Source organism: Myxocyprinus asiaticus, chromosome 1 (assembly GCF_019703515.2).
Source record: "Myxocyprinus asiaticus isolate MX2 ecotype Aquarium Trade chromosome 1, UBuf_Myxa_2, whole genome shotgun sequence".
NCBI lineage: Eukaryota > Metazoa > Chordata > Actinopteri > Cypriniformes > Catostomidae > Myxocyprinus > Myxocyprinus asiaticus.
Genome location: NC_059344.1, coordinates 57,573,655 through 57,600,866, shown reverse-complemented (window position 1 = coordinate 57,600,866; position 27,212 = coordinate 57,573,655). Strand labels below are relative to the sequence as shown.

At 37.0% G+C, this 27,212-nt stretch overlaps 3 protein-coding genes across 5 annotated transcripts in view; 1 reads left to right on the top strand and 2 right to left on the bottom strand.

Annotated features, from left to right (window-relative positions):
• LOC127447987 (ubiquitin carboxyl-terminal hydrolase 10-like) overlaps positions 1–4,000 on the bottom strand; it is a 41,570-nt gene extending 37,570 nt beyond the window's left edge. For all 3 annotated transcript variants that reach the window (XM_051710617.1, XM_051711415.1, XM_051712212.1), the window contains exon 1: positions 3,758–4,000. In XM_051710617.1, the coding sequence (XP_051566577.1) occupies positions 3,758–3,781 (24 nt within the window). In that variant the 5' untranslated portion in view covers positions 3,782–4,000. The remainder of the gene's footprint in view (positions 1–3,757) is intronic.
• Positions 4,001–8,518: 4,518 nt separating this feature from the next.
• On the top strand, positions 8,519–12,318 carry marveld3 (MARVEL domain containing 3). Its single transcript, XM_051671776.1, has 4 exons — positions 8,519–8,640; positions 9,123–9,336; positions 9,464–9,552; positions 10,779–12,318. The coding sequence occupies exons 2-4, from the start codon at positions 9,125–9,127 to the stop codon at positions 11,384–11,386; spliced, it is 909 nt and encodes a 302-aa protein (XP_051527736.1). The 5' UTR covers positions 8,519–8,640; positions 9,123–9,124; the 3' UTR covers positions 11,387–12,318.
• A 119-nt stretch (positions 12,319–12,437) lies between these two features.
• The window catches only part of LOC127427619 (PH domain leucine-rich repeat-containing protein phosphatase 2-like), a 112,798-nt gene continuing 98,023 nt past the window's right edge, over positions 12,438–27,212 (bottom strand). Inside the window, exons 14-19 of the mRNA XM_051679164.1 lie at positions 26,920–27,082; positions 25,337–25,467; positions 25,043–25,156; positions 23,142–23,336; positions 22,414–22,645; positions 12,438–21,455 (exon numbers count right to left, since the gene is read on the bottom strand). Of these exons, the coding sequence (XP_051535124.1) occupies positions 20,187–21,455; positions 22,414–22,645; positions 23,142–23,336; positions 25,043–25,156; positions 25,337–25,467; positions 26,920–27,082 (2,104 nt within the window). The 3' untranslated portion in view covers positions 12,438–20,186. The remainder of the gene's footprint in view (positions 21,456–22,413; positions 22,646–23,141; positions 23,337–25,042; positions 25,157–25,336; positions 25,468–26,919; positions 27,083–27,212) is intronic.

The following is a 27,212-nucleotide window of genomic DNA, read 5'->3' as shown; positions in this document are numbered from 1 at the left end:
ACGCAAATCACTAGGGCAGCAGCTAAAGATTATTTTGATAATCGACTAATCTAACGATTATTAGAACGATAAGTTCTACTTTAGTGCTACTATCCCCAAGTCACAATGGGTCTCATTCACTAATAAATAATAATTGGATTTTGCATACTTATACGCAAAAGGAAATATTTCCAGAAAAAATGTCCACCTGATTCAAAACAGGTGAGTGCACACATGAATTTGTACCCTCGTTCTAATGTTAATGAATTTTGATTATTTTAAAACGAAGAAGCGTGTGCATGAAGTTTAGTCAAAATGACCAAACCAACTCAATATAAGGGTGCTTTCAGCAACACCGCACCTGTACAGTTGTAGCCTAACAGTATAGAGAAAGATGCTGCTGAAGCAAAATGCCAAAAAAACATCACACTATAAAACAACGCAGTACAGCATTACAATTTAGAATGATTTTATAATATGCACCACTTACTGCAGATGTTGGATGAACTGAACATGTGCTTCATGCGCAGCCTATGCAGAACCATTTATCTTTGCCTCATCATCCACGGGTTCAGACTGTGTGTGGTGCCCACAAGGCACTCCTTGAAGTGCAAAGAAATCTGTGGCATTTCTGCACCTTTGTCTGATTGTTTCGCAAACATGACACCATACCGACACCTTATAGGAGTTAGAATCACTGCCGTTACTGTCACTAATTCAAGGTAAAGAAACTTATCGTGCCTTTGCCATGTTGTGCAGTACACAACATGCAAAAGCCATCTGACAAAAATTTTCCAGGCTGTAAGGGAGGCATTACACCTGCTTCATCCAAGGGCATTGTACACAGTTTCTACGCTCTATCACGGAGCGTGCACGGGCAGATCCAGAACCCAGCTCGAGCTATAAGGTACATAATTTTTGTTACTTTGAAAGATGACTATGCCTAACAATGATAAGAATATTTTAAGTGTGCGTGTATAATTTCATTCAACTCATGCCAACTTAATGATGAATCATGATTTCTTCGTGAAAACGTTCATACCCAGATTTCACGCACAAACACATGCGTACGCACAGTTAGTGAAGGAGGCCTAATGTTTTGGGATGCCATGATCCCAGAATGCCTGCGCATAACAGTTCACTGAGCTTCTAAAACAGACGTCATCATAATTGGAGTGTGCCCATCGGCTACCAGACCTTTTTTTCATTTCTCTATATTAGGCTACAACTGCGGAATATCCTCCAAACATGGCACATCATAAACTGCCACGCCCAGAATTACAATACATCCAACTTTTTTAGTTCACGTTTTCACTGTAGAACCCGTCTCCCTCGATTTCATCTGAAATATCCCATCCAGCATTGCACAATCCTAGTTAACAATGTTTTGCAAAGTTAGTCACACACCATTAATAGTTACACAGGCTAACCAAGCTTGTAACAGAATGAAAGGTATGAACCGTTGCCAAGGGAGTCTGAGGGTGTAGAGCAGCATAGATTTCAAGCATGCACGAGTACTTCAGAAACTATTGTTTATACCATGTGGGATTCCAAAAAAAAGTGTTGTGTTTTGCGGCGTTGCTTCAGCAAAGCATCTCTCACTCCCAGTCAACATCTGAGGAGCAAGTTCCACACAGGTAACCACTTCTGCTTAATTTCTTTGATGGCTCAAATGTATGCTCTAATATAGTCAATTTTGTGTTTTGACCATTTGTGAACTGCGTTAACCTCCGTCTCGTTTTCCATGCTTTGTGGGTGTGACTTTTTTGCCGTGTCATCACCATTCATATCTATACAACCAACGTGTTTATGGTTAAATTACTACTACAGCACAAAATTGTTTACCAGAGCACAAATTTCTTCATAAATCTAGCCTCATAATTTTGCTTTCAAAGTGCACCAGATTGATACATTTAACTTATTTTTGTTTTTTATATATATTACGGGGGACCATGCCCCTGGGCCTTACTTATTTTAATGGATTAATTATGATGTGTGAACAATAGTAAACATTCATCACAACAACAAAAAAACACCTTTCAAATAAAAAGTCACTATGTATTAGCAGAGGCTTATTCTGTGTAATAAATTCCAACTCATCAAGAATATTGACAGGCAGTGTAACTGAACTAATGTAATTACAGCACCTAGTTTAAAGAATAGATTTCCTATTGCAACACACATAACAGAATGAATGAATGTTACATTTATATAGCGCTTTTTCTGACACTACACTCAAAGCGCTTTACACAGTGAACAGGGGACTCTCCCCAACCCCCACCAGTGTGCAGCATCCACCTGGATGATGTGATGGCAGCCACAGTGTGCCAGTACGCTCACCACACACCAGCTGTTGGTGGGGAGGAGAGAGTAGAGTTATAGAGCCAAATAATGGATGGGGATTATTAGGAGGCCATGAATGAGAAGGGCCAATGGGGGGAATTTGGCCAGGACACTGGAGACACCCCTACTCTTTAGGAGAAGTGCCCTGGGATTTGACCACAGAGTCAGGACCTCAGTTTAACGTCTCATCCGAAGGACAGTGCCTTTTTACAGTATAGTGTCCCCGTCACAATACTGGGGCGTTAGGACCCACACAGACCCACAGGGTGAGCACCCACTGCTGGCCTCCCTAATACCTCAGTTTTCCCCAGGAGGTCTCTCATTCAGGTACTGACCAGGCTCAACCCTGCTTAGCTTCGGTGGGCAACCGATCTTGAGCTACAGGGTGATATGGCTGCTGACATTATCCAGAAATGCATGCAAAACGTCACAATTTTAAGAGAACACATTAGGCACAATGTGCAATTAAGTGCTACAAGTTGCGTCCAACGTTGAGGAAGTGACTTGCATTCGAAGAATACACAAATGACAAACCTCATTCAGAACAGTAAATACATTTAGGAGTCATCGCATTATTGAAAGCATAGTACTTATTCTGTATGTGGACCCCAAAATGAGCTAATGATGTAGCACCTATCTGAGAAGAGTTTACATGCTAGCAGTGTCAAACTTCAAATGTCAAAACCTGTCAGAAGCCACTAAAACCATAGTCTGTGTTTGACGAAGTGTCATTGAAAATATAAGAGTCGTATACTGAATAAACACATAAAAACAACACATGAAAGAGTTTGAATGGGGTTGAGGATGGAAAGCGAAACCATCCCCAGTCAACAGGCCTATTTCAATACATTAACCGCACGATACGACTTTATTTCAACTTACTTTAAAGACACTTGATATAAACACTTCACACTCACTTACTGCATTCGGCTGAGTGTAGTAGACACGTAACGTCTGATAGAAATGTCAATTAAAGCGCGCCACGTTCACGGTGAGGTAAAACATTAGCCCGCAAATAATCGTTATTAAATGAGCACGCGCGCGTGGTCAGGCCGCTGCAGCAGCGCGAGCTGGTGGGCCACAAACACACTCGTGGCCGAAAAAAACTCACACATCACGTAAACACACCCACACAAGGCCTCTTGACAGCTGAACATGGCCGTTTAAGCGTGCTGGTAAAGCCTGCATGAGCACGAGGGAGCTAGCTAGCTGAAAGTGAGTGGTGTGAATAAGCGCGTGAGGCTGTGGGCCTGCAACCATGCTGCTGTCGATTCAATGAGCTCCAGTATTAAGGAACACATCTCAACAACGACACATCACACTCCGACAGAAAGTACAGCAGAGGACAAACACCGACTTTAAAATGTAGTACGATCCAAATGTTACTGATCTGAAATGACAGAGCACATGGAAAGAGCTAGAAGTCAATCCCTACCTGATTACTCTGCGCAGAAGCCATGCTCCCGGTGATTTCTCCTCAATCACAGGATGAATACTCTCGCGGGGGAAAGGGGGGATAAGGTGAGTTTGTAGTACTTGGTATTACCAGTAAACACCTACTGCGACATGCTTTCCATTTTGCGATGGTTTGTCACACAGTGGTATTACTCGGGTTCAGTGCCACTACTTCAGCATATCACGCTGTTTCCTCCACCGTCGCCGCCATCTTTATCTCGCGCCTTGTGCTGCCAGTGGCTCGCGCGCGCGCATCTACTCAGCGTGCGAGCGCGTGCGTGCGTCGACGTCTGGCTAGGAGGGTGGGCGCGCCAAAATGACGCGCAAATTCAAACTTCCGTTTCACTGTAAGCTGTGTACAGTTTTGATCTCTCACACTATACAGTCTCTTAATATCATAGATAATGGCAAGAATAACACATACCTTGTTTCTCGTTCTGAATTAGCATTTCTGTTATTCATTTATATTTTTTATCATTTTGTTTTTGTAATATATATGATGTATCTGTATTCTATACTATTTCTTTGGCCTTTTCTTTTTCTTCTCCAATATTTCTTAAATGCTGTGCTCACTGATCTTTATGCAAGGTGCAAATAAAAAAAGTAAGCTTTGTAAAAGCTTTGAACTGTAAACTATGAACAGAAATAGATGTGGTTGCTGGTGCATTCTCACTCTTGAAGATATATTATTATGGTATACCGATTATTACATTTCTGTGTAATAATAATAGGCCTATTATTATGTTTGTGAAATATTTTATCCGGTTTTTCATAAAATCCCAACTCTTTATTATATTCAAAAAATTTTGAGAATCCCTGTCCAGATTGAAGAAACAAAACACTAAAGTTGTTTGATTTGTTAGTAAAATGTATTTATTTTTGTTGTATAAGTAGCCTGTTGATGCTCCATGTTCTTGTACTCTTTATGTTATAAAATGTTTTATGTTTTGTTTAAATTAATTTATTTTCATTATGCATTGCCTTCCTCAACAGATTGGCTGTTTCAGTGTGGTTTCATGGATGTCATTTTTGGATGTTTATAGGCTAATATTTTATTTCAATATAAATAAATACAAAAAGTTTCACCCTGGCCACATTTTTATTTTTTATTTTTTTGCACGCTATTAAAGAATAGTTCCGCCCTAAAACTGAAAATTTTCTCATCATTTACTCACCCTCATGACAGCCCAGATGTTTATGACTTACTTTCTTCTGCTGAACACAAACTAAGATTTTTAGGAGAATTTCTCAGCTTTATTGGTCCTCATAATGCAAGTGAATGGTGGCCAGAACTTTGAAGCTCAAAAATCACATAAAGGCAGCATAAAAGTAATCCAAACGACTCCAGAGGTTAAATCCATGTCTTCAGAAGTGATATGATAGGTGTGGGTGAAAAACAGATCAATATTTAAGTCCTTTTTCCATAAATCCCCACCTGCCTTTGACCACCCCTGACCAGTAGATGGCAATATGCACGAATAAGGAAAATCCCCAAAAACAAAAGAAGAAGAATGTGGAAGTGAAAGTGGAGATGATATGCCCTGTGTCCGAATATCCATACTTCCCTACTATCAGTGTTGGGGAGTAAAGAAATACAAGTAACGGGAATACATATTTAAAATACAAAATATAAGTAACTGTATTCCACTACAGTTACAATTTAAATAATTGGCAAATAGAATACAGTTACATTCAAAAAGTATTTTGGTTTCTGAAGAGATTACTTTGCATTGTATTGTCATTTGTTTCATTTAATATTTAGTCCTTTAAGATGGAAACATTTATACATATAAATGATGCAATTAAAAGTGCATTTGAACAGCGGTGAAACACTTTCTTATGATGTGTTACATTCATACGAGCAGACAGAGAAGTAAGTTTGAAGTAAGTTTGGAGCAGAAGAAATAGAAATAAACCTTGTGTAAACTGTCAGCTTTATGCTAAGCTAAAATGCTATTTCTAGCCATTTTACATGCACATGTTACCAGGCACGATCATATTTTTTTATCAAGAAAATTCACGTTGGATCATAATTTATTTTTTTAGTAAGACCTTTGATATTAGGGCAAAATCATATACTTCATAATAATTTTTGTATTGTTTTCCTGTAAACAATATCTAAAAATCCTTAAAACAAGATTGGATTGATCTTGTTTTAGAAACAACACTGCATAAGATATTTAGGTTTTTCAGAGAATGTATTTTTAACATGTGTATTTTGTCTTACTGTACTGGCAGAGTTTTTATAGTCAAAACAAGTGAAAAAATCTACCAGTGCTGAAGAAGTAATCCAATGTATTTAGGATACATTACTGACCTTGAGTAATCTAACGGAATACGTTACAAATTACATTTTACAGCATGTAATCTGTAATCTGTAGTGGAATACATTTCAAAAGTAACCCTCCCAACCCTGCCTACTATACAGTATGCCAAAAACAGTATGCCAGTGGAGTAGTTTGTCCGAATCCATAGTATTCAATGAATACTAATACAGTATGCGAGAAATGCCCGGATGACCTACTACTTCCGGCGGGAATCCGAAGTGTGGATCGGTTGAACACTTTCCTATCCCACAATGCATCGGGAGATGAGGAGACGTCACGTTCAAACGCTGGATTTAAAACAAATGGCGGAGAACCGCGAGGTGGAAGGCTGTTTTCAAAAGTGAGTGCTGTATACACAAAGAACGGTGCTCTTTGTGGTTAAATGGCACTTGTTTAACCGAACTTGAGTGGATTATTTTCACGGTTGTTGTTGTCACGTCATATATTCTGGTCATGTGACCATGCATACGTTCCCTGATGTTAGTATGTCCAACTTCTATTCATACTGCCTCTCGCATACCTAAAGAGCGTACTGTTTTACCGGCCGAGAAGTGCGTTTCTCATCAAATACAGTACATACTGTGACAGTATGCGGTAAGTAAGACTGTGTTCCAAATGGGATAAATTACCCTCCAAAGGCACTTTGAAGGGAGAACAATCATGATGGTCATCCTGTAAGATCGCTTCAAACTGAATTTTCAATAAAAATGACCCTTATTTCTTAGCCCCACACCTTTTAGCCTTTCAGAGCTCTCACAGTGGATGGTAAAGTCTTTGAAGGGAATAGGACATAGGGATGATCACTTGATCACATGGAACGCACCCTAAATTAAAGGCGCACTCAGCAATTTTTGAAGTATGTCGAAGTATGGCTTATACTGACACCTTGTGGCCTGGATGCTGCATCATTCAAACGCAGTAGTTTTCAGTTACTTATGCCATTGTATAAATTCACTATGCACAGTAAGCCAGGATGTATTTAATCCATGAATGAAAGCGTTCAATAACATATTAAGCAAGTAGTATTCAGCTGGTCATGTGATGCTAACATGGCTGCCCCCATGAGATGCCCCTACCCCATGTAGATAAGGTTACTGATATGACAGAACTCACATCTGAATCTCACATGAGTGGTCATGATTTTATACATATGATTCAAAATTACTATCAATTTCTTTAGAAGTAAAACTTTTTAAATGAGGAAAAAAATTACTGAGTACACCTTTAAAAATGAAATAGGCCTACAAGCTATTCTCAGGAAATCTATATTCCACGGTTTTCAGACAAGTAATTGAAGCATGTGCTCGTAATTATTCATTAATCAATTAAAATGTACAGTGGCTGCTTCGATAAGTTATGAACACTATGTTTGTGAAATGTCCATATTTCCGGAAAAAAAAAATTAAAAAAAATGGGGTTTTAAACCAAAATTGTATATATATATATATATATATATATATATATATATATATATATATATATATTAATAACATCATTAGCCTACCGTTGCCAGACAAAATACCTGAAGCCTACATAAATTGTTCCTTTAAAGGTGCAATATATAATATATTTACTGTACTAAAGCATAAAACTGTCATGATATGTTATCAGAGATTTAGGAAACATGCTAAGTTGAAATACTGTCTTCTCCAAAAACGATGCTACAGCCGGTATATTCTACTTTGAAATGTCCGTTCCGGGTCGGAATTTCTGTTTGTGTTTCGGCCTGTGTGATCCTGCCCACTGCCCATTTCCCAATAGTATTTCGACACCCAGGTTGCCAGAACAAGTTAGCAGGCAAACAGAGCGCTGAAGCCAGCAATACATCTAGCTAACATTGACAGAGTTATAAAAACTCCACATGAGCTGATTTATAATTTGCAAACAATAAAAACATTGCAAACGTATACATTAGCTGATCAACTTGCAGTGTAAGGCTCGTGGCTTGTCATTGTCAGTTTGCTCGTTCCTGTTGCGTGTTGTCAACCTGGCAACCCGCGTGAACGTCAAGTCTGGGGAGGAGGGGGCGGGGGAGACAACTCTCGCCAATATTTTGAATTTGGACTGCAGTACCCATTTTAAACGCTTGATATCAATGTTACATATTGCTCCTTTAAAACTTCACACGTTTGTGTTTTTTTTTTTTTTTTTTTTTTTAACAGATGTATATACGATTTAAAGTAATGTATAAAATGAAAGAAATTTTCATCCCATTTTTTTCTTGCATATGTAGTATTTTCCTAATAATAAAATATAACTATATTATATATTATTCTTTCCATTCCAAAGTATTATCTTCAAAATGAAATAAAACATAAAATACACTAATTTCCCAATTATAAAATCCCAATTTCTCTTAAAAACCGAAACTTATAGGTAATGGTTTGGTCTCATGACGTCTTTTTAAGGTGGAGTCAGAATCGGACAGGTTCCACAGGTGTGCTGCTGCTACACTACAGCAACAATAATACGCACGCATTGAGAAAAACTCCACGAAACTGACTGCACAGAGATATTCATGTTCATTTAGTTACAGGTAAGATGCGGATTAATTACTCCGTTTATTACATGTTGTGCGTAACCTTGCACAGTTTATTTTGACGCTTTTCAGCCCGCATTCAGGAAATGTAAACATCTTGAAGAGGAAACTATCGAATAAAGCGTTTTGCCTACGTCATAAAAATACTTTATAAATCAGAGAATATTCCATCCGATCTAGTTTTCTTATTGGACTCTTAGTTTATATAAAACCACAACCAGCTCAACAAAAACTGTTATTATGTAAATAACGACGTGTGGGCTTATATAGTGTCCTACTTGATGTCATTATCCGGGAGTTTCTATTCAAATGATTATGTGAGCAAAGATTTCTCTGCATCAAGTTGAAGACATGCCTAATTTATTTCAGTGTCCACGAAGCCTGCCTGTCTGTCTATTTATCTATGTATCATCTCTTCATTCAATTCAAAACAATCAATAATACTGTATGCACAAAAATTCTTCTGATATTTTCCTAAGCAATGCCAGAGTCAAACCAGCATCACCACACAAGGAACAAAGACTACTCGAGCCAACAAAGGAGAGATGGAGAGAGAGAGGGGGAGCACAGACATGAGAGGAGATACAAGGAGGACAAGAGAACTCCTGATCGGGAAGACAGACCATGGAGCCACAGAGATAAACACAGGGAATCCACTATGTATGAGGACACCTATAATCATCGTCGAGGAGTGTAAGTGATTGTAATATGCTTCTTTCCACCTACAAAAATACACAGAGAATGTTGTTATTCTGATCCAGTACTAGAAACATGTTTCACACAGTGACTTTCTGCCATAATTGTTTTAATATTTCTATAGGCCCAGTACGGTGACATCATACTATGATGACGGTGAACCACAACATATAGGGGCACTTTACAATCTAAGATACATCACCACAAGCAGAGGTAGACCCATTTTGATGTTATATCAAAAGTTTGGATACATCTATTCATTCTTTGTTAGTCCAATTTTCCACATTTCAGATTATTAAAAGTAATCACAAATGGAAGATTGGGAATTATACAATTACCAAAAAGTTAAACAAATCTATTTTATACTGAAACTGTCTTACATTTAAAGGAACAGTTCACCCAAAAATGAAAATTCTCTCATCATTTACTCACCCTCATGCCATCCCAGATGTGTATGAATTTCTTTCTTCAGCAGAACACAAACAAAGATTTTTAGAAGAATTTCTCAGCTCTGTAGGTCCATACAATGCAAGTGAATGGTGACCAAAGCTTTGTAGCTCCAAAAATCGCATAAAGGAAACATAAAAGTAATCCGTAAGACTCCAGTGGTTAAATCCATATCTTCAGAAGCGATATAATAGGTGTGGGTGAAAAACAGAACAATATTTAAGTATCTTTTACTCTAAATCTCCACTTTCACTTTTAACATCTGAAAGTCACATGTGGTGCCTGCTTAGATTCACAATTACATCTGAAAGTGAAACTTGAGTTGATGTAGAGTAAAAAAAGGACTTAAATATTGTTCTGTTTCTCACCCACACCTATCATATTGCTTCTGAAGATATGGATTTAAACACTGGAGTCTTACGGATTACTTTTATGTTTCCTTTATGTGATTTTTGGAGCTACAAAGCTTTGGTCACCATTCACTTGCATTATATGGACCAACAGAGCTGAGATATTCTTCTAAAGATCTTCATTTGTGTTCTGCTGAATAAAAGTCATACACAACTAGAATGGCATGAGGGTGAGTAAATGATAAGAGAATTTTCATTTTTGGGTGAACTTTCCCTTTAAGCATATAAAAAAAAAAAAAATTCTTTCACTGCTTATTATTTTAAGAAATAATAATAGATTGTTCTGCACTACTCATGCCATTTTCTTTTCAGCTTTTAATGAGACTGTTTGTTGTTTTCTTATTGTCTCTGGATGGTTACACCACATTACATTTTTTTACATTATAAGCCCCAGAAAAAATATCAAAATGACTTTGAACTTTGTTATTGAAAACATGTTCACCACAGAAGAGGTGTATTCAGATAATTGCAGTGTTAATACTGTATAGTTTTGAATAATTTAATAAATTGGATTCTGGACAAAACATGAGGGTCACTTCATTGACCCATGTATTTTTGATGCTCCGTTTTAATCTCCTGTAGGCATCTGTCAGGCCATGGAATTCGCCTTAAACCTGTTGATTGTCATCTGTGCTGGAGTGCCCTACAGTAACACTGGCCGGTATCAAGACATTGCCAGTTTGGGCGGTTTGTACCAATACTATTATGGAGGAGCCAATGCATTCACTGGAGCAGAGGCTCAGAAGGTACAGCAGCTCGATGATCAGTTCTATCAGCTCAAGCTTCCCCCATACATCTTCAGCATGGCATGTGGAGGGGCATTAATGGTTTATGCTGGTGCTATGTTGGCTCTGGGAGTGTTTCGTGTACCGTACCGTTTCCCTCCTCTGCTGCTTGCTGAAGCCTTGTTGGATGTGCTTATAGGTATTGGTTATATTCCTGCTGTGGCCTTCTACTTCATAAAGCTGCAAGAGATCTACAACAACCCCATCTGTAAAGAGAGGGAAGTGCTGTACACAAACAAAGGTCACAGAGGATTTGAGTGCAATCTTAATGGGGCAGACATAGCAGGGGGCTTGTTTGGTGTTCTGGGAATTATTATTTTTCCCATGAGTGCCGTGCTGGCCATCAGAGCTTTCATAAGAGTGCGGAAGATGAAGCAGAGACAGACAGAAGACGGCAACCTCTGAAGGGCATTTACACCGTTTCATGAAGTGATTAACAAAAGATTTTATCAGCATTAATGTGAATGTTTGGTTACTGATTATACACAACTTTAAATGGTCAAACATATTTTATATATAGATATTTTTATAAAGTTTTAATGCATTGATTTTGTTTAGTACATATTTTATATGCAACCACTTAATAATTTTTATATTATAATATGATTTCCTTTGTCTTTTATTAATCACACATGAAGTACTGTTACTATTTTTCTATTCAGGTACTCTACATTCTTGGCTTGACTGTAAAGAGACAGATTTGATTGACAATAAAAAAAAATATCACACATAAAAATTCTGAATATTACATCATTTTTATTTCTGTTATTTATTCTATGATTTGTCTGTCTTCAATTTTGATGTGCATCAACTATCCTATTAGATATTCATATTTTTATTAAAGGAATAGTTTGCCCAAAAATTTAATTCTCTCATCAACTGCTCACCCTCAGGTCATCCCATATGTATATGACTTTCTTTCTTCTGCAGAACACAAAAATAGTTTTAGAAGAATATTTCAGCTCTGTAGGTCCATACAATTCTAGTGAATGGCGACCAAAACGTTGAAGCTCCAAAAAGCACACAAATGCAGCATAAAAGTAATCAATACAACTCCAGTGGTTTAATCCATGTCTTCTGCAGTGATCTTATTGGTTTTGGGTGTGAACAGACCAAAATATATAACTCCTTTTCCACTATAAATCTTGACATCAGCAGTCTCCTTGGTGATCATAATTTCAAGCTCCATTACACTTCCTAGCACCACCTAACCCTTGAAATCATGATCATGCCTATTGTTTGCAATAGCAACATGCACAGTGAAAAAGGAGTTATATTTTGATCTGTTCTCACCCAAAACCAATTAGATAATTTCAGAAAACATGGAGTTGTATTGATTATTTTTATGCTTCCTTTATATGCTTTTTGGAGCTTTAAAGTTTTGGTCACCATTCACTTGCATTGTATGGACCTACAGAGCTGAGATATTCTTCTAAAAATCTTTGTTTGTGTTCCGTAGAAGAAATAACGTTACACACATCTGGGATGGCATGAGGGTGAGTAAATGATGAGAATTGTATTTTTTAAAAGGGCAAAAAAAAAAAAAGTAGAATATACAAGCCTTTAGGTCAATAAGTAAGAAATTTTGGTGGCAAAAGACACATAATTCACAGTAAAAAAAATTTATTGCTACTTGGCTGAAAAGTTAATTAAAAATACAGCTTTTTGCTCAAAACTAAGCATAGCAGCATCTCAAATGAAACAATGAGCCATCACCCACTCTAAAAATCTGAAGTAGTACAGTCCTAGCTGACAAACAGCAAAAGTACTCGCATTTAGTCCTTTTACTAAATCATTAAAACAACTCAAATGATCTCCTAAACTAAATACAATTAAATCATTTAACATAATGAAAATATTCAGCAGTTAACTGCATGCTAAAATAGAAACTTAAAAATATAATATACATTATGCTTCAAATATTAAAACAATTTCTTATAAACAGAAGTTAATATTTTATACAAATAATCACATAATATATTCTTTATATTATATATATTCATTTATATAGGACATGCTTCTCACATTAAATACATGAATTAGTATCTTCAAAGATAGTACCTTGATGGGTGACAGTTTACCATAGTACCCTTAAATCCTAGATTCTGCACTGGAGGACCTATACATTTGCATGAAACAATGAAGTACAAAAATAAACCTCAGCTTCTTGGCATTGACAGGAATTATAAAGCATCTCTTTAAAAAAAAAAAAAAAAAATACATAAATGATGAAAAGATCAAGCTTTGGTCACGTCGAACAACAGGAACCTCCATGTGTTTCCAGATTGATCCATGATTCTGTGCAAAGAATGTCAGTGAATATGCCAGATAAAACAATGTATTTTTGCATCCAAGCAAATATGATATGTCAGGGCAAAACCACAATCACAGTCTCAATGCCCCGACAAAAGGACCCACACACTGCATAAATTAACAGACTTTTGGATGCTTTCCTTAAATAAAATACAAACAGGCAAATACAGTCCTGTCTATGACACTGTGGAGTACTGAAGAGAAGAGGATGAAATACATTTCAGATTATCACATTGGATTTAACATGGGTGGTCAAACAGTTGCTCAGAACTTGCTCAAAAGCAAAATCATAGTAATTGTATGCTTTAACTACTGTACCTTCCAACACTACTTGTCATTCTGTCATCATATAATATTTTTACCTTCTGAACAAGACCATTTTTAAGGGAAAACAAAATAAAGATAAACTGAGACCTCTTAATTGTGTTGTAAAAGATTCTCTTTGTTCTGAATAACAGGGATCCTTCAATTTTAAAAAGGGTTTTGGTAAAAAAAAGACACTAAGGAAAGTTAAAGAAAGTTGCTTTATTTCAATGAGCGCGCAAAGCGCAGTGCTACGCCCAACGACCATTGCCCAATGACTAAGTGCAATTTTCGTGCCAGCACAAAGTGCAAGTGGCCATGGGTGGGAGTTTTTGCGCTATCTGTGGGTGTATGTGCGCAATATTTGGGTGTATTGTATGTTAATCAAATGCTATTTTCCTGAGAAATAGGTCATTTTAAAAGCAGGTCTGTTTTCAGCACAAAGTTTAAACTCAGTTCCTACATTTGCAGTTTGGAGATTCCACCAGGAGGTGGTAATAAAGTTAATGTCCAAACTCTAAAAATATAGTGGGACATCAAGTTACGTACCTGACAATCACTGTCGTAGCCATACTTCAAATTTGTTAGATTTGTGTTAAACTATCTATAGGTCATGGTTTATTTTTCAATTATTATTATGATTATTTACAACTTTATTTATGATATAATATATATTGGTATTTTTCCACCTATTGTAGTACAGTGCTTTTAAAGTGACTGCAAAAGGGGACAGTGAAAGAAGTTTGTGAGGGTAAAATGTTTGGATTTGGGTTATATTTTCATTTCGTTTGAAGTGTAATTTGAATTTATATATATTTGGTTTAATATTTTCATGTTTCTTTAAATTAATAACATTTTTCAAAATCAAAATTGACCAGTAGAAGTAAATTGCATGCCAATACAATCACTGTTAATACTAGCCGCGATATGTGTGTCTGTAGATGAAAATGATTAATAATACTTACAGTACATTCTCTATAATTTAACAGAGCCTATATCCAAATTCTGACGAGAACCACATTTTCCATGCGTATTAAAGGAGCGTGTCACTGTCATAGAAATATGCGTGACATTCAACAAGGAGGCAGATAATGCATGAAAGAACGTATAAGTCCATTATTCTATTCTTCTAATTCATTGCGCACAGTCCCTTTACACTACAAACGTCGTATGAATGTGCTGTCTTTGTTTATATCACTGGTGTTTGACAGGGAATGGACTATGTAATAGCATGAAGAAGGTGCAATAACCGGAGAAGAACCTCAGAATTAAATTGCACTTTATCCAGCCCATTAGCGCTTTGCACGTGATTTCACCAAACCCATTTGCGCCTATACTTAGCGCATGCTTGCACGAAAATACAAAAACTTAATGTCCATGCCCACTGACTTTGTGTGTATGGCTTATGGCATAGCGCTGCACTTAGCGCTAGCAACTTTTAAAATAAGGCCTGTAGAGAATTCGATATTGTGCTGGAAAAAAAAAACATTTCTGGAAGCATTGTTTATATTTGTTTTATATATATAATATAAACATATCTAAAGAAATGGTATTTGTCCATCTGATGCCACAAGATAATTTGCATTGCCCAACTAAAATCCACTGACTTGCACTGGTAAACAAATCAATCTAACTCACACATATGGGGGGAAAAAATCATACTTGCTCCATTTAAAAAAATGAGACCACCAAAATAACTCAAAACCAAAATGTGTTCATTGCGAATGGGGACCCTGGATTAACAGTGTGCTTTGTACTCTTCCTTTAAGCACTTGATTTTAGAACCGACTCTGCCATACCATTGCATCTTGAAAGATGATTGTAAACTTGATGGATAAATTGTTATATCTTAAGTATAATATAAAATACATTTGTATTTGACTCGACATGTTTTGGCCTGGAGAACTTTTCGCTCTGCGCACAAATGTTTAAAGGATCCAAATGAGGCAAAGCAGGCATTCCATATAATGACAGCTCAAGAAAGAATACAACAACGGTACAGAGACTATTGATAGCACTTCACAACTGCCACTCAAATGCATGCATAGATGCACACATAATTATGTAGGTTCATTTCCCATCCTATTCTTAATAATTTTAGATAAAATCATTAGGTAATACTGATCTGTCAAATCTGATGCACGTTGCACACATTTAGCTATGACACAGATATGCATCATGTTGGGGAAATAGAAAGGTCTAAGATGCTCTTGATGGTAATAAAGTGGCATGCTTTCTCATTACTGTTGTATCACAATATTACTTCCCATTACTATGAAGACTGTTACACCTAATGTGAGTTTAAGCATTATTAGGGATGAAACTGAGTCAACACAGTAGACTCATAGAACATCTCAACAGTCAAATGTCTTGAACTCTGCCTGTTAGCACAGTATGAATCGGCATGTTTGTGCCTCAATAACCACATATATCTTCTCAACCAGGCGTAAATAAATAAGAAATATTTAACTTTCACATATGAAAGTTAAATACGTTTTTGAATTGTGTTGGGTGTAAAGAGGCCATAATTCACAGCCTAATGTTGTTGGGTTAATATGCATTTAAACAAATAGCTAAAATTTAATCCTTGAATATGTTTATGTCTATATAGATTCTCTGAGCTATGCACAAAGTGCTTATACAGTGAACCCGCCTTTTAATTTAAATGATTGTACAACAATATTTGATGCACTTAAGTATATAGCTCTAAACAATTTTCAGTTAAGTCAGTCTAGGTGTATAATTTCTAAATGTGCTTCATATTTTTGAACACAAAACCTGGAATTGAGTCAGCGTTCTAAATAAAAGTCAAAATTGAACTAGCTACAATGCAGGATTATAAATAGGTGATGTGCTTTTTAAGATGGTCTGTGAAGACAATAACAACATGCCACAGTGAGCTTTAAAACAAATGGCGAGGGAAACCTGGAACAAGCAGGTTCAATGGAGGCAGCCCAGTTTTAAGGCCATGGCAGAATAAAACCTATGAGTCATGTTGGGCTGCTGCAGCCATGTCACTGGCTTCAACTCATAGTAGCACCCAAGGGACAACTGAAATACTCAACATAACAACTTGACTCTCTTCAAATACCATGCATTTTGGCACAAGAGCTACAGCTTCTGGTCTGTAGCTAAATATAATATCCACAAACGACTCTCAGAAGCTTTGAAAATGCACAAAATGACACGCTGATGATAGCAGACTATCAGTTAGTTCTTTTTAGATTAGGTGGGTCCAGATTAGGAGACATGGCGGGTTTTACTAATGCATGCAGTATAGAAAACACAAATCCGTGGGCATGTTTGGCACAAAGAGCATTCATGTGATTACGAAGAACGCAAAAAAAAAAAAAAAAAAAAAAAAAAAAAAAAACACCCAAAAATGTCCACTAATAAAGGATATTTGATGCAAAATCTCTTTCGTTTGAACTTTGGGATGCAACAGCTTAAACATAATATCTGAACATGTACACACTTTATCTAATTATAAGATTGAGGCCATGTCCACAAGAACACGGTTTTGGATGAAACTGCATTGATTTTGCTACGTTTACGCCTCTTATCCACACTGCAATGGCGTTTTCCTCCACCAAAAATGGGGACTTTTGGAAATTCTCACCTTTATCGGCATGTATGGTTCCAAAAAGAACCTTTAGCATCCATGGAAACTTCCTATTGCACAAAAAGTTGTTTGTAGCAGAAAAGGTTCTTAGACCAGGGGTTTTCACACTTGTTGATGCCAAGGACCCCGAATATGATGATCCCCTTGCGAGGTACCCCTATGTGATAAATATACTCGGCATGATATTATAAAGACATGTTGTTTGTGAAATTAAATAATAGGTTTTTATATTGACATTGTATTAAAGCCAAAATAAATAATTAAAATATTATCCAAAATATATTTACTTTGTATCAAGTTAACTGTGTCTTTTCTGAGTCATAATTTACTTGCACAGCACTTTTCACTATAAATATTGCTTCAAAGCAGCTTTACTCAGAACAGTGCATTACAATCCCTATTTCTTAGATTTTTTGTTAAACTATTTGCAGATTTGTATTTACTTCTTACTGTTAAAAACTATTGCTATAAGTAGACTCCAATATGAATAAAACTCATGATTTGAGACTGAAATGGTAATAATGTTAAATTATGGCAAACATTTTTACACTTTCACACACTTTTTGTCTCTGAAATGTTTTGCTGGCCCCCTAGCACCCCCTTCCAGCCCCCTGGTTATTTTAAGAACCTTTCGTTGAAAGGTTGTCAGGGGAACCAAAAATGGTTCTTCTGGCATTGCTGCAGAAACCCATTTTTGGAACCTTTATTTTTAAGAGTATTTGGGAAAATCATGACATCAGGAATCTGAAAATCGAGTTTTCAGGCGAAAACATATTAGTGTGGATATGGCCTGAACAAGTCTTATGGATGATGTAGAAATTCTAGAACGGAATGTTTCAGTAACATTATGACAAAGTTGAGCTTTTTTTTCTTGAGTTATGATTTCTAAAATTTGAAGTGTATTAAAGTTTCGATGACCATATGAACTGTTGCTCCCATTTACACCTAAATGCATACTATATAAAAAAACTATATTTAACTAATTAAAATTATGCATCTAAAAATGTATAAAAATGGTAACACTTTACATTAATGTTAAACATTAATTAATGCATTAGGTATCATTAACTAACAATGAACAATAGTTTTTAACAGCATTCGCTCTTCTTGGTTAAAACTAATTTATGAAAATACAATTGTTCACCGTTAGTTCATGTTAGTTCATAAAGCATTATAATAAGCAACATGACTAATGTTGACATACAACTTTTAATTGTAGACATATATGTTGAAATAAACATTATCCAATATTAATAAGTGCTGTAAAAGTATTGTTCATTGTTAGGTAATGTGAATTAATGAAGTAAACTAAAGTTAACGAATACAACCTTGTTGTAAAGTGTTACCATAAATATGCCCTTGCACTTGGTTTTAATTAGCTAATTAAAAAGCATCTGAAATGTAGCATAATAACAATCTGCATGAGCAGAACTTAATCATTACAACACAATGTGCTAGATACAGGAAAAAACCCTTACAAGCCTAAAAATCAACACTGTTGTTTCCAATGAACACCACTAGATGTCTCCTCAAACCATGAGCACAGAATTTTACTGGACAGAAATCCCTGATACTGTGATTGTGGCAATGGCACACTCAAATGACGCAGTAAGAAATTATCTTCTATTTCTTTAGGGTCCCCCTTATTAAAATACAAATATAACCAGCCTGTTTACTTATACGGTCCATACATGGCTAAAATAAAATTCATACACACCCACACACTGCACAATACATACTGTAATATCATATGCCCTGTACCTCTTCATACTAAAAATAAATTTAATGTCATCATATTTCACACACATTAGCGATTCACGTTTTGTCCTTGATAATGAGAAAATATCCCAATCTCACTCACAACAACAGCACAACTCTGTCATACAATTGCAAAGACCCAATAACATATTCACAGCCTGATGTATTACAGCATGGGCTCTGTCAAGCAGTCATGGCACACTCGAAACTTTAAGTACTCTAAACAACCCCAGACAGCTCGAATTATGGTTTCAGACAAGGCTGTGAGGTCTTTTCCGGTCCCCTAAAAGACCAAAAGGTGTGAAAATGCTTCAACTGGGCATTGGATGAAACAAGAACAGGAAATAGAGGGTGTTTTCTCTCACTCTGACCTCCATCAATCCACTCTTTACAGAAGGTCTGTCAGGGTTTGAATGCAATTGGTTCATTGTTTATTTCTATTGTGCGGAGGGTTCCAGAGAGGTGGCACTATTCTCTCAACACCCCCATGGCTTTGTCTGGGAGATACTGTATGCAGGCAAGTAAAGAGATATGGGGAAGTGGAGAAAGCTCTGGTATTTTTTTAACAAAACATCTTTCCACCATGACCACTCTTTTCCATTAATGAAGCGTTGGATGTTTTCAGCAAGTCGGAAGGGAAAGTGATCCATTTGACCCTCCTCTGAATAATCCCTCACGGACTTCAAAAGTGCTAAACACCACTGACTAGACACCATACTGGAAGGTAGGAGAGAGATACTGCACATACACCAGATTAGTAAAGGCTCAGAGAACCTCAATCATCTTCAAGAGGCACTTTTCTCAACTTTTGGTCTCAGTTTAGCTTGTATCGTTCCGCCAGAAGGCAAATGTAATCTTTGAAACCTATTTTAGTCAGTGGCCTTTGATATAAAGGGCAAATGTTGAAAATGAGCTCGTGCATGGTGATGTATGAGGTACTCCAGCTCCATGCTGTGGTTTTTGGTCAGGAATAGCTCATGTATTTCAAAACCTCAATTCTGAAGATTTCATCGGTCCTGAAACGTGTGCCCACTTCCAGTCTGTGGCCCAGATGCATATCAGCCTAAAAATGCACATGCAGGGTACCCACGCATGATGACAACGCTAAAGAAGAACTGGAATTTCGCAAAGGCAGGAAGAGCGTGCTAGCCTTTTTGATGTGGCACAATGATGCGAGGATGTTCCGAAGGCGCTGTCCTCAAGCACCAACTACAGAGCCGTGTCGTATACGTCCTGTTTCAGGATGGTGGTGGGATGGAGACCAGAGATGACTGGGTTAGGGTGGTCCCAGTTTGGGTCTCTTGCTGAGGGAGGTGTTGAAGCAGGTGGTGGCCCTGGAACTACAGGACTCTGGCCTCTCAGCTGCTCTCTAACATCCTGTTCCAGACTAGGCGGTATAATCAACTGGTCTTCCGGGTCTTGCTGGGCTGGTGCGGCAAAATATCCTGATTTCTTTTTGGGTGCCTCGAGTGCTACTTCAATGATGTTGTGGCTTTCCTCCAGAGCTACTACGGAGCCATTGGAGAGCTTTTTCCCAAAGAGGCTGGAGGTGGATGGGGACTTCTTCAGATCAGAGATCTCTCGACCACACACGGCCAACAAGCATCCGTTGGTGGCCGAAACCACCACACTGTTTTGTCGCCGCATTTTGTTGTTGGGATAGTCCGAACCCCTTGAGTCATGACGGCCGTCCAGGTCTTTAGGGCTTTCAGGTGGTCCAGAGCGCAGCTGGAAAGCACAGCAATGAATATCCACCTCCACTTCGAGTTTACTCCCGTTTGAGATGACGCCCTCTAGGGGAGCCTCGTCATCACTGTCCAGCCCATTGTCAGACTGGTTGCTAGGGAAGGTGGCACTGGAAGGTTGGCGTTGAAACAGAGCTGTGTGAGTCCCAGCCCCCAGGCTCATCAGTGGCCCCATGTTACACAACGTAAGAGGGTGCAGACTACAATGACGCTCTGGACGAGCATTTGGCCCTGAAGAGGGGTGCTCATCCGAGGCCGTGGACCCAGCCTCGCTGCCCACTTCCGAGGCTGACAACTCGCTGTTCAACTCTGAGACAATACCACTGCTGGATGACGGGGTGGCTGGGTCAGCAGGGGACACGGAAATTGGTAAAGGTGTCGGACCAGGTGGTCCTCGGGTATCTGTGGTCAAGAGAGAAGGCTCGCACGTACAGCTGTCTTTCCCAATATGCAAAGCTACTACTACAGCTCCAACATTATCCCGACACCCATAGCTCTGCGCCAGCGTGCAGAGCTTTTTGGCAGCAGCGCGGGGTTCTCTGATGGCAAGCACAGTGCTCACTGCCTCTTGGTACGAGACCTTCTGGAAGAGTGCTTTGTTTCCAAGGATCAGGAACTCATCCTGGGAACACAGAGGCTCGGTGTGCACCCAGGGTTTGGGAAGCACCCAAGGAAAAAGGTAGGAACAGCCAAGTAACCGTGAGCAGCATGTCACCCCACTCACCTTGTTGTCCTACAGCATAAAATGATCAAAAGACATTACAATGAGTGACACAAATAAGCTTTCAAAAATAATTAATCAAAGTCATGCTGATCAGGGCTTAGGGCTGGGCGATACTGAAATGATGATATATTCTATATTTTCTTGTTAGCAATATAAAAAATAACCAACATCAGGAATATCACAATGATTTGAATGTCTTTCAAGATCATTCCTGTAGACTAGTTTTGCTTAGATATTTTACTTCCATCTCTGATTTAAATCTTGGTAGCAAAAATTGCGATAAAGTTTGGAAGTTATTTACGTGAATATGTTCTTTTGAACTGTCCAGTTGATGGTTTGGTTAAAAATATTGATTCAGTGATTGATCATTACTCAAAAATGTTATGGTATTTTAAATACTTTGGATTTGTAGATATGTAGATTATTTTTGTTAAACTATTTGCAGATTTGTATTTACTTCTTACTGTTAAATATGTAGATTATTATTTTTGTTTTATTACTTTGTATTCATATCTCAGCAAATATGAAATAAAAATGATTAAATGTCATTTTTCCTTGAGCTCATATAGTGAAAATCTTGGTTATTTTTAGAATTTCACTGTACCGTTACTTGTTGCATTAAACATTTTGAATCTATGTGGTATCAATGGCTGTTTAGAAAAAAATTATAATTGAAAAACAAAAATTAACCCCTTTATGCTTTTCAGTGAAAATACATAAATATCAAGTTATACTGTAGGTCAAACCAGGGCTAGTTGTCACTTTATATATATATATATATATATATATATATATATATATATATATATATATATATATATATATATTTGTTTTTTTTTTGTTTTTTTTCTTTCTTTTTTTCTTTTGCTATATCATCCCGCCCTAGGGTTAATAACTGCCAAAAAGAAAAACCAAGTGAAGCATTTGCCATTTCGCTTCAAGGTTTGGACTGAGAGAAAGTCAATACCTCAGTGATGATAGCTTTAGCCATTTTGATACGCTCCATCTCCTCAGCACTCTGTTCTAGGCTGAAAACCTTTGACAGGGTGAGAGGTTGCCCATTACGACACAGCACAGCCTGACAGGTACCAACATTGGCCACAGTGAGGCTGAAGTAGCTGCCCGGTTCAGAGGACTCATGATGGATGTAGCAGAGCAGAGCAGAAGCACCGAGCTTCTGGCCTGCCATACCAAGTTTCCTGCAAAAATATGCAACAGCAACAAGAGAAACACTTTTATTAATCATGTGGCTAAGAATCTGGACCAAAACTCAGTGTGAACTAGTTGTACGTAACTATTTATCCCCCTCACTATTAAATAATATAAAATAAGGTATTCATTCTGTTTAACTTCATGTTAGGAAGAAAGTCATAGGGGTTTAACAATACATGAGGGTGAGTAAATGATGACATAATCTTCACTTCTGGGTGAACTACACCTTTAACAAGCATTATTACATAAACTTTATTTAGTACATTAGTAATAAAGTTATTACTATAAATAGAAATGTCATGAAACTTTGGAACATATTTTCATATATATTGATATTTCAATCAATTAACATGAACTACTTTCTGTTAAGCATATGTAAGGGAAAATATATAGGCCGTGAATTGTAGGTGAAGCCTAAGGTTTTCTGACCATTTTTCATATATAAACACTTACTGTAAGTCAACTTTAGTTTGCAAAACACACCTATGAGAGGTTAGGAAAGTGTTGCACATGTACACACTGTCCACACCGGAGTGCTGTATTTCCTCTGCCAATACATCTCCCATGGTGCACTGCAGAAGCCTGGAAACTTCCTCATTACGGTCCCCATCAAAAATCCCGTAAGCAGCCTCCGGACTATCCCCAAAGCGATCCACAGCCAGCACAGACACACACAACCTGCCCCACCCCGGTGAAAAGACAAGATATCATCAGACCGCAACAAATGCTCCTCACAAAAACAAAACCCAACTGAAATGTTTCAATGTGTTCAGTATCATATTACAAATACAATTAACTGAATGGTAATGTATGCAACTATATAGGTACATACACAAACTCTCTCTGACAAACACACAAAAGCTCCCCCCCTTGGGGGATGAAGAGTACCAAGTGGATGCAATATTTGAGACTGACTGCTTTGAAACTGTGGAGGTAATGCCCTTCACAGGGGGAGCCAAGCCCACCGAGGTCACATTAAACATGAAGAAACTACAGGGTTTAAGCCTATGGGAAGCATTTAAACCAGATCCCCCACTGCTTCCTGCCCTTGGGGAGCTACTGTGAAAACCAACAGTAGGATTAAACTATCTGAGAATGCTTAGCATTCAAGACATTTACTTATTTACTTAGTTCACCCAAAAGTTAATATTTTCTCATCATTTACTCACCCTCATTCCATCCAAGATGTGAATGACTTTCTTTCTTCTTCTGAACGCAAATGAACTTTGAAGCTCCAAAAAGCACATAAAGGCAGCATAAAAGTAATCCATTGACTCCAGTGGTTAAATTCATGTCTTCTGAAGCAATATGATAGGTGTGGATGAGAAACAGATCAATATTTAAGTATTTTTTTTTACTAGAAAATGTCCACTTTTCATTCTTCTTCTTTTGTTTTTGTCAATTCACATTCTTCATGTATATCGCCACCTACTGGGAGAATTTATAGTAAAAAAGGACATATTTTATTGAATATTGATGTTGATGTTGATGTTGAATGTTTCTCACCCACACCTATCATATCACTTCAGAAGACATGGATTTAGCCACTGGAGTCTTATGGATTACTTCTATGCTGCCTTTATGTGCTTTTTGGAGACTCAAAGTTCTGGACACCATTCACTTGCATTGAATGGACCTACAGAGCTAAGATATTCTAAAACTCTTTGTTTGTGATCTGAAGAAGAAAGAAAGTCACACACATCTGGGATGGCATCAGGGTGAATAAATGATGAGAGAATATTCATTTTTGGGTGAACTATCCCTTTAACGCAGTGGTCGACTGATAATGCCAATATCTAGAAAGCAGAGTTGTCAATGGCTCGTATTAAGCAGATATAAACAGTATATACAAACAAATATACTGTACATACTGTATATATGATGTAATATGATGTTAGTGAATGAGAAAATAGCTGTAATTAAATTTAATACTTCAACAATTATTTATTTCACACAACATTAATTCTAAATTTGCTCAAAAATATTTGCAACCAGAAGATGTGCATTATAAAAAAGATAGTTTTGAGTCTGAATTCTGATTAGACAAGCCACATTTGAAGTATGGAAGGGAATCATAAGATATTTAATTCTTATTGCATTTACTTTTCTTAGCAGTCTGTTACCAAGTGATGAAATCTGTTCATGTTTTAACAGAACAGATTCTTTCAAATGGTGTGTTTACTTCATTAAAATATTTTATTAATTCATTCATTTCTATCAAATGAGACAGATGTTCTGGGTGGTTGCTAGGACATTGTTTAGCCATTGCTAAGGTGTTCCTAAAGATTGTATTACCCAGATATAACATATCCAAACAGCCCAAATTCACAAACACACTAATTCTTTCCAAATCTGTCAGTCTCATGTCTCTAGTTGTTGCTCACTTGTTTCTTTGACCACACATCTCAGCATAGCCGTGATCCCACAGTGGGGACGAGCCCTGAGCATCTCCTGCGGTCACAGCTGGCTTCTGGTCCAGCTTCAAAGTACTTATATTACTGGAAGAGATTGGAAGACAGAGAGAGAGAGATGGTAGACAAGTGGGAGAAAAATAGCAATTAAACACCTGGTTCTGACTGTATCAAAACAGCTTATTAATATTCATCAGTTGCATAATGAATGGAGACAGGTTTGTGTGACCTGTCCAGTACAGAGGACTGCTGTTTGTAGTGACTCACCTGAAGAGGTTGAGGGTTTTACGCTCCAGTATGAGGCTACTGTTGCCGGTGAGGTCCAGCTCTTGCAGTGTGGAGGGCAGAGAGTCTGGCAACAGGATTTCTGTCTGCTCATTACAGCTCACATCCACTAGCTACACACACAGCAAGCACAGCACAACATAATGGATAAATGCACTTAATCATGTTTACTTTGTTGTCTGAATGGGGCACTAAATGTGAAACAAAGCGTGTTATAAAAAAGGCAAATATTTAGCATTTAAAGGAATGTTCCGGGTTCAATAAAAGTTAAGCTCAATCGACAGTATTTGTGGCATAATACTGATTACCACAAAAATGTATTTTGACTTGGCCTTCCTTTTCTTTAAAAAAGCAAAAATCGAGGTTACAGTGAGCCACTTACAATGGAAGTGAATGGGGTTAAAATACTCACTTTTTCAAAAGTATAGCCACAAGACATAAACAATATGCATGTTAACATGATTTTAGTTTTATAAAATCACTTACAAACCTTTTCTGTGTGAAGATCTAGCCAATTTTACAACTTCGTTGCCATGATGATGTAATGTCAACAACCCTAAAACCCTAAAATGACTTTAGAAATTACAATTTAAACAACTTTACAGCTCAAATAATACATGAGTTTTAAAAGAATTAATTTAAGTGCTTTTATACAATTATAAGCTTCACATTTTTGCCTTTAAACCCTCCAAAAATTGGCCCTAATTCACTTGTAAGTGCCTCACTATAACCTTGATCTTCGGTTTTTTTTTTTTTTTTTTTTTTTTGAGAGAAAAGAGGGACGTCGAAATTATTTTTTGTGGTAATTAACATTTTGCCACAAATGCTGTTGATTAAGCTTAACTTGAATTGAACCCAAAATATTCCTTTAAAAAAAAAATAAAAAAAAAATAAAATAAAAAAAAATCACATTTATGAATTAATGTAAAAAAAAAATCTGAAATCTAAATAAAAATCTACATATAAAACTACATTTGAAATTAAAATGTAAATCTTTTATATAAATATCCTTTAATATATTATAATAATATATTATAATATATTATTTTAATATTTAAAAACAAATATAAATATTACAAATATGTACATATTTCATATAAGTGTGAAGTATACTGTAAATAAAAATTATTAAACATTAAGAGATCATTCAATGTAGTGAAAAAGTTTTGAAAATGTATTCACCACTGATCAACACTGCCATGGGGCATCACGAATTTGCATGTTCAAATGTTTAGCAAGATTTATTTTTAGGTTTCACATTTACATTTATATTTAGATTTAAGATTTCAGATTTTGATATACATTTGCATTATAAAATCATAAATGTATAAAAAAATGACAATTAATATGGTTGATACAACAGTTTTTGTCTATACAAATTATAGCAGCTGTTGGTTCATATAGATAAAATTAGATGAAATAATATATAAAAATAGATGAACTATGCATTTATATTGCTTTGCTTTTGTCACTGCTACCTCCAAACTCTGTGGTTGACCCTTAAGATCTTTATGCCTGTTCTTTCACATGTCACTTCATCGTGTGTCACCTAAACACACACTGACCTTGATCTCGGGCAGGCTGAGGACCTCAGGGAACACATTGATATGGTTGGAGTGGGCAATGAGGGTGTGAAGTCTCTTACAGCTGGACACAGTGGAGGGGATCGTTTTCAGCTTGTTCCCACTCAGATTCAACTCCTCCAACACCTCCAGTTTACTGAGTTTGCTACAAGCATAACACGGAGGCTTATTCAGAGAGGGACAACAGCACTGCAAAAGGGATAGTTCACCCAAAACAGAACATTCTGTTATCATTTACTCTTCTTCATGTTGTTCTAAACCTATATGGCTTTCTT